Source organism: Cariama cristata, unplaced genomic scaffold (genome assembly GCF_000690535.1).
Source record: "Cariama cristata isolate BGI_N322 unplaced genomic scaffold, ASM69053v1 scaffold45546, whole genome shotgun sequence".
NCBI lineage: Eukaryota > Metazoa > Chordata > Aves > Cariamiformes > Cariamidae > Cariama > Cariama cristata.
Window position 1 is genome coordinate 11,493 of NW_009623560.1, and position 7,827 is coordinate 19,319.

At 42.7% G+C, this 7,827-nt stretch overlaps 1 protein-coding gene across 1 annotated transcript; it reads right to left on the bottom strand.

Moving 5' to 3' along the window:
- Window positions 1-778: 778 nt before the first annotated feature.
- Window positions 779-7,593, bottom strand: CCDC58 (coiled-coil domain containing 58). The gene is made up of 4 exons (XM_009702763.1): window positions 7,462-7,593; window positions 6,791-6,937; window positions 4,630-4,689; window positions 779-1,079 (listed from the first exon to the last, which is right to left on the bottom strand). Exons 1-4 carry the CDS (start codon window positions 7,591-7,593, stop codon window positions 1,029-1,031), a joined length of 390 nt encoding a protein of 129 aa, XP_009701065.1. The 3' UTR covers window positions 779-1,028.
- Window positions 7,594-7,827: the final 234 nt, after the last annotated feature.

The following is a 7,827-nucleotide window of genomic DNA, read 5'->3' on the forward strand; positions in this document are numbered from 1 at the left end:
TTAAGGATCTGCTCAAGTTCAGTGGTTTTTAAAGACTTATCACTAAGTAATAAAAAAAGCAGACCTTGTCATTTGACTGCCAGCCAATTAGAGTTAGTGAAAAATAACGGTATAATTACAGTAATTCTGCTTTCCTCATACTTATCTGCTTTTAAATGCAGTGTTACTGCAGGGGTGTTGCATTAAAGCTTTCTAAATACACCACTATGGCCAGAATCAACAGGATCGGGTATGCACAGCTATTTTCTCAGTTCAAATGCAATTCACCTATAGAAGTACTTCTAAACGTTCAGAAGGAGGGACAAAATAGGGTCACTGGATAGTTAACTGTCTCATTCCCGAATAAGACACATCTTCATCTCCAACCCAAAGTGGTTTTAATTGACACCACATTCCCTATTTAAAGAAAAAAATCCAGAACTTGGTAACACAGACCAAAGGACAGCATGCAACAGATGCTGCTGGTCAGTGCTGTGGGAACAACGGCAAACCGGTATCCACATGCAACTCTGAACCAATGCTGCCAGTGTTGAGTAGTTCAGAACAATGCTGGTAGCTTCTTACTTTTGGGGATGCTGAACCTATGCTTGCTGATCATTCAGCAATTTATATTTCCTTTCAGATTTTAGTAGATTATTTGCACAAACATATGATGTTCACTGATAGTTTAGCAAGCACCGGTTCAGGGAGAGCCCTGTCCTCCCTGCTCAGAGCTGGTTTTTACTGTTTCTTCCCCTGTAGGGCTGCTGAAGCTGTAGAAGTTCAAGAAAGATGCCAGTTTTGCATTCCATTTGAAAATTATTTTAATACTATAAAACTCATTTGTTCACATATTTTGTACAAAAGATGAGTTGTTTTCTCTTAATTACAGGAGAATCATTTCAACCTTGATGTTTCAGCTAAGTAGGTCCAAAACAAAACAAGACTGGGTTCTACTGGTTCTGGAGGGTCCCAATACAGCTCACCCAAGGTCTCTTTCCAGTTTGGCTCTCATGGTTATGGACCACCTTGACGGAAAATACCCCACATCATTGACTCTTCGGAGGCTTGTAGTGAATTCGGCAACGCTCATTAAATACCTGAGACACCAAAACAGAAGAGCAAAAGCGAATCAGCCCTCATCCAGGAGATGAGCAGAACTTCAGAGCTAGTTCAGGCAACTACCTCTTCATGTAGCACCCATCTCAAGCTGCCCAGTCCAGCTGTACCAATAAATGGTACTTACCAAGGCATCTGTCTCCAATCACCTTCTCTCCTGGCTTTAGTGATTCCAAAGTTTGCAGCCTGATGTTGGGGGACTGCACAGCACTAAAAGTGTTCTCCCTCAGATAAGGCAGGCTCATGATCCTGGCAGTCTGTTATCATCAAAGATGCTGATGCCTTTTTTTTTTTTTTTTTTAAAAGAGGGAGGGAGATTATCAGTGGAAGGCTCCTGATTGGCTGTGTTAAGTTCACTCTGGCATTCAAATTTGGACACTGTATTCCTCTCTTTCCTCAGCAAATGGATTTTACATTGTCACGACAGCCAAGAAGAGATGCAAGGGCTCTTGGAAGCCACGTTCACACTTCTAGTTAGTTAACCGCAGGTGCTGATGCTGCCAGCACTTCTATGCAAAGGGCACGCTGCTCTTGCCTCGCTCACCTCTGGCACCTTCTCTGGGTAAAATTTAGCACACAGAAGTAGAGACTGAAGATCATGTTTATTTAGCTTGAACTGCAGGCCTTGTCAAGCAGACTGCTTAGCCTGAGGAGGGCCAATAAATATTACTATTTAAAGTAAGGCAGTCCGAATCAAACGCACAACACATAGGCTCACACCAAAGTTACAGGTGGTCTTTACAAGCGATCTAGTTAGTTATCGGTTTGTCTCCAAACTTTGACCAGCACACGTCCTGGGAAGCGACACGAGCACCACCTAGCACCAAGCTGCGGCACTGGCGGTTATCAGTTCCCCCACCAGCACTCCTGCAAGAGCACGTTTTGCCAAGCTGTCCAGGGACTTTTCAGGTCCAAATGCCTGTGATCATCAGGATATCAAGTTTTGTGAACTCTCCCATTGGCTTCACGCGCAAAGTGAGTGGCCTCGTAATTTTGGGGAAGTTATGCATCACTTTTATATAAATACGTTATTTTAAACCATATCTTCCTAGAATCTTCTACTTTTACAGCTGATCTCCTTATTCAGAGTTCAGAACCTATGGCAACTTCAGCAAAAGTGAAGTTTGGAGTATGCATTAGTTGTAGCATTGATTCTTAACAATTTCTGAGTCAGTTTCAAATTATTTTCAAATTTAATTTACTTTAAGAAACAGACATCCATTACAAACTGCTTCATATTGCAGAGAACAAAAGTTGTGATATAGTTTCTTTCACACACAGCCAGCCTGTCCCATTACGTTACCATATGCAATGGAGACCTCTGGAGGAGTTAAGAGTATGTAAGGGTCTGAGATCATAGAAGTGATAGAAGGAAACTGTAGAAATCAAGAGCCACAAAGAGTTCCCATTCAAAAGCATTTTAATACTATGCAAATTGCACCATTTTTGTCCGTTGTCTGTCTGAGACATTTTAAGGGCATATATGTCTTAAAGCATACTGAAAATACACTCTAAGGGTCTCTTACATCAAACAACACACCAGCTTGCTATCATGCAAACTTTTAAAGCATCTTTAACAGTAACCTTGCAGCCTATGGAAGGAAGATCAATACTGCAATCTTACTAATACTGCCTCCTACTTTTAGGATCATTGACTCACAGATCTCACTGCGTTACTCAGGCCACTTAACTCCATTGGTCTACCCGTAAAGTGCTATTCTCATTTTTCAGACAGGAAAAACAGCACCTGAGAAACCTTAACATTCATGTTACTATGCAGAAGTTTGATTTTGCCATCTTTTACATGTTAATGTAAAACACTCCAGTGATAAACTCCAGTCTGCAGGTGCTGTACAGACACCAATGCAAGTGTCTTGTTTTGGAAGTCAATTCCTTATTTGGTATCAGCCAAACAAAATTCCACTGCATGCATTTCTATAAAGCAGCATCTTGCTGCATGCCAGTATTGCTACAGCTACCCAGAGTAAGTGTTTGAAAATAACTGTTTCCCAATCAGATTTTTCCCATCAGTTTTCAGTTGGTTAAGTTAACGTAAATACGCAAGTATACTTTCCAACTAAGTCTGCAACAGTAAAACAGAGCAGAGGTCCTCAGCTGCAAACCAATAACCACTGCCATGGAACAAATTGCATTTGGTCCGCAACTATGACTGGTTCTAATTCCTTCAGTGACATATTTTTACAGGCAGTTAAATGAGAAATTTATGCCTATATTCAGAGGGAGACAATAGCAAAGCTGGAGATAAAACCCAGAAATACTTTTCTCTTCAAGTCCCACTCTAAATACTAGCAGGCTAAAATATCCCTGCATCATGCATACCTTGCTGTTTATAAAATCTCCATCTTCAGGAAAAATTAGACATTTCGGTCACTAGCAAACGCTTAATGCAGCTACAGGACATCTCTGGCATCAGTGCTAAGTTTGGTGCCAACTCTGGGCTTCAGAATGAAGATGGGGGTGGAGGTTGTCCCGCTATAGCAGAGTCGCCATAAAGTATTTGCCACTGGTGACCTGCAGCATGTTGTTAAGGCTGTGGTGTTGCTTAGTCATATCTGAGCTGGTTTGAAAATTAATTAAGCTTAAGGGCATCATTAGCTTTTTCAGACAGTACAGAGGTAGTACTGACGGCAAAGCATACGTGGAAAACCACGTAAACGCTCGTCTAATCAGCCTGCCTTGAGGTTACTGAAGAATATGCAAAACTTGAAGCTGTATTGCCTTTACACTGATGCAATCTAGGGGACTAAAATCCTGAAGTAGAGATTAAAAAGGGAACTGCAGCTAGTACTAGCTATTTGCAAAAATCCTTTTTGCATAAAATTCTCTACACAGTATTGAAAGCTCTGAAAAGCTACAAACCAGAAACCGATGCTAGAGGTGAAATGCTGCAGTGACAGAATACAACCACCTCGGAATTTAAGCTTAGCGTTAAGATCACTTTATAACAAGATAACGCCTGGGGCCATCAATCGAGAGGGTGATCTGCCCCCTCTGTTGACAGAGGAGAGCGACGGCAAGCCTGCCCTTTGCACCAGGGAGCATCAGCCCGGGGCCTGCAGAAGCTCCATCAGGAAAAGGTTCAACTTCTACAGCCCCACCCTCCTCTGGCCTCTGCTCAGAAGCCTGATCAGTACCAAACACAGCCAAATTTGAAAGACTCATCTCTCTGACATTGTTACGAGGCCCAGCAAAGCTTTTTAAGACAGGCCACCACAGAAAAATCTACCAAGTCCTTAGCCACTAGGCAAGGGGAAGAAAGCGATCTACACAGGGAATACTCCACAGTCCTTCCTCCCCCTAAATCAGATGCTTTTCCTTCCTTTGCAGTGCAACTGAAAAGCTTTGATCTCTGCATTCAGAACTGGGAAAATGACTGACCTGAAACATTTCCCCCAGCACTGCCCTCACCTGTTTCTAATTAACCTGTCTCATAATGCATTGGTCCCGCACCTCCAGTGCGGGACTGTCAGTTGGGACAGAACATCATCACTATTTTAAATGACTGAGTACCTTCCAGCTTCTGTCGTTTACCACTTCTTCAACATTCAGCTCCGACTGCATCAATTTCAACTGCAGAAAGTAACAGATAAAGAGGTTATTGTCAAACAGGCCTCCCTGCAGCCTTCAGTATTTACTACCATTGCAACTTTCTAGATCAATCAGAATTGATATTCAAATAGAATCAAACCCAGTATCAGGTGCATGTCTCCTCCAATGGGGCAAACTGAAGCGCATGATGCATAATCACCCTGAAAGCCTGGCCCTTCCATTCCGCCAATACACAGGGCAGACTGAAGTCTGCAAGGGCACGGTGAAGGCAGACTCGCAAGGCAAACCTTGCAGAAGTATCGCCCAATTACTAATGCTCTGTTCTTAAATATTGCCCATCAAGATTTGCTAGCAATCGGAGGACTGCACCTCATGAAGGACAAGTGCAAATTTGAGGTCATCTCATCAAAAGATTTCTGGGATGTTTCCAAATCACAGATTGCTTTTTGAAATCACCTCCAATTATTAAACATTACCATTGTGATCCTCCTAGTGGTTTTAGTGATAGGTTTTGGGCTCAGTAACTAAATGATTTAAAGAACTGGCTCTGCAAACAAAATTTGCAGAAAATACTAAGCTACCATTCTAGTTTTCCAAACTAATATGGATGCTTGTTAGAAGTTCCGTGAGGCTTTAAAAATAAAACCCTTCACCTTCCACTTGGTTCTTTAAATCTGAGCTCATGATAAGAGCACTTCTCTGAAGAGCACATGAACAAACAGTTCACTCGCGCAATGCCTGGGAAAAATCAGATGCTTGAGTTCAAATCATCCCCTCAGGAAGCTCTTTTACTACAACTGCACCAGCATCCAACTGCTTTTTGAATCAGGGGCTAAAACAGGCTCCTCTTGGAAGTACAGGGGTAATTGGATTTTGAGGTAGTTCAGCACCACAAAAGCAAAATTTCAAGACCCATCTCTTCAAGTCTTATAGTACCACAGCAGGGAAAGCTGCACCCAGGATATGGGACCAAATATATACGATGATGGGATGTCTGGCTGTTATGAGAAGAGCTCATTGTTACATTGGAAACTCAAAGGCACCAGTTTAGAAACTCTGGTTAAGACAGTCCTCAACAGAGGAAGGCTCGCTAAACTGCTGAACACAACAGACACACCTAGCCAGTCTACACAAAAAAAGCAACAAGCAAGCAGTCTTATTTGGTATGTGCTGCAAGCATATGGCGTGGAAAAAAATGTAAAGTGAACACAAGCCATACGGAGCAGGTTGGGAAAAGAAATCAATGGAGCAGTTCACATCCCTGCTAATCTCCACTCCTACAGCTGCACACACAGTATGCTTTCCCCTATAAAGGGGGCCCTGGAATGGGGGTAAGACCTTCAGCGGGGTTCCCTTCTCCACTTCTGATACTCCATCTAGATCGCCCCTGTTCACCTCTGGTGAAGTACACTTTCCATCCAGAGGTCAGAAGGTTGAGAGGGCTTTTGCACATTGAAAATCCTTATGCAAACCCAGAAGCCTCTCTCACACAAGGTACTCAAAAAATTAATCCAAGAAATACTAAACAACTTAAAAGCTGGTTAAGTGGAATTCAAGGTTGCCTGGCAGCTCCTCATAGAGGACAGGAACTCCAACCAACAGATCGAGTAACAACAATGCTTCTCAGGGTGATGATGAAAAGGGATGGACAGCTTTAAGGTCGTGTAACTGCGTGGTGCAAGAGACATAAGGAAAAGCCATATTTCATTATCTTCTAGTGTTTGCATCTTGGCACCCACACTTGCCGTTTGCAGATATACTAGTTTTATAAGATCTCAAAAATGTAAAAAGAACCTTCAGGCATTTTGAAAGGACTAAGCAAGCCCCAGGTAAGTTGTACGCTAAGCAGTGTTAGTCAGTGAAGGTTAGGGTCCACCACTGGGAAGTACACGTTTTTCTATGGCATTTGTGTAACAGGATCTCAGAAAATGTTCCACTTGCAGGATAAAAGAAGCTCTGTCTGGAGGGCTAGGGGAAGTGTTCTCATAAGCCCAGCCAACAAGAACCTCAGAAATTACTTCCTGAGCCAGGATCCAGCTCAGGTTCTCTCCATCACACTGATCTTTCTGTTTGGAAGCTCTTCTTCCTCTCTAAGTGATCTCTAAAAAGCTCCACCACTCACCTTTGTCTGCTCTTTCCTGAGTTGCTTTAATAATGCTACATCATCTTGGGCCTTTTCCCTCTCTTCTCTAAGAGTCTTCACTACACTGGAAGTCTGAGCGATGCAGTTTTTGATGATTCTTTCTCTGCTGGTGTGAGCATCCATCAGCTAAGTTGGGAGAGAAAGAAAGTCACAACTCAGCAGAGAATAAAAACCTCCAAGTTACAAGTTAAACAACTTTCTAAAGTCAAGGTATTGCTGTGCCTCTAGAAATAGCTTTGACTTCCAACCACATGTTGGAAGCAACACTACTTTGAGCAGCAGCTACCAACTTGATCAAAAGTCAGAGATACACACGAGCACCAGTCTTGCAAAGTAGCACAAAAAGCGTGCCAGCACCCATTTTTAAAACAGAGAAGTGGACTAGGTTAACGCCATCCACTGAAGCCTGAAGTGCACCTTGAAGGATTGGTACTGCAGAACAAATAAGTTCCCCACGTGGTTTTAAACTGAAGTACCTGTTACCTGCACATGGTTTAGATGTGTAGAGAAGTCAGGCGTGCCAGTTACGGACACGTAAAGCACGATATATCAAGGCAGTGGTTTCCTTAGAAACTGAGGATGCTTTACTGGCCACTGCACATAATAAAACATCAGGAAGCGAGCTGAAAGTCAAAGGAATGCACACTCACAGACTGGTACAGCTCTTTACACGTCTGGCCGGCATCAATTTTCCCCACAAAGGAAGCTGTTGGAATCGTAGTGTTTAATTCGTGGACGATTCTGTCGTCGATCGTCCTCATCACCCTGAGCAATTCCTTCATTAAAAAAAAAACAAATAATGTCTGCTTATATCTCTGAGAACGGCTTACTAGAGAAACATCTGCGTGACTAAGTCTTTTAACAGAAAACTAAGTAGACTGCTTACAAACAGCAAAAAAAATGCACCAAACGAACAATTTCCACATGAAGGAGTATGTGCTGCAAAGCAACTAGTTTCCTTGGCAGCAAAGGCTGGAGAGGGGGAGAGAACTAACAGGCACCCCTCCGAAGGCCCC

Bases quoted from the DNA above. Each gene is read 5' to 3' on its own strand.
- CCDC58 (XM_009702763.1), bottom strand. From the start codon at position 7,593: ATGAAGGAATTGCTCAGGGTGATGAGGACGATCGACGACAGAATCGTC. The intron at 6,938-7,461 runs GTGAGTGTGCAT...CTCCCAACTTAG, and splicing joins GTAAAGAGCTGTACCAGTCT to CTGATGGATGCTCACACCAG. The intron at 4,690-6,790 runs GTGAGTGGTGGA...TACTTTCTGCAG, and splicing joins TCAGGAAAGAGCAGACAAAG to TTGAAATTGATGCAGTCGGA.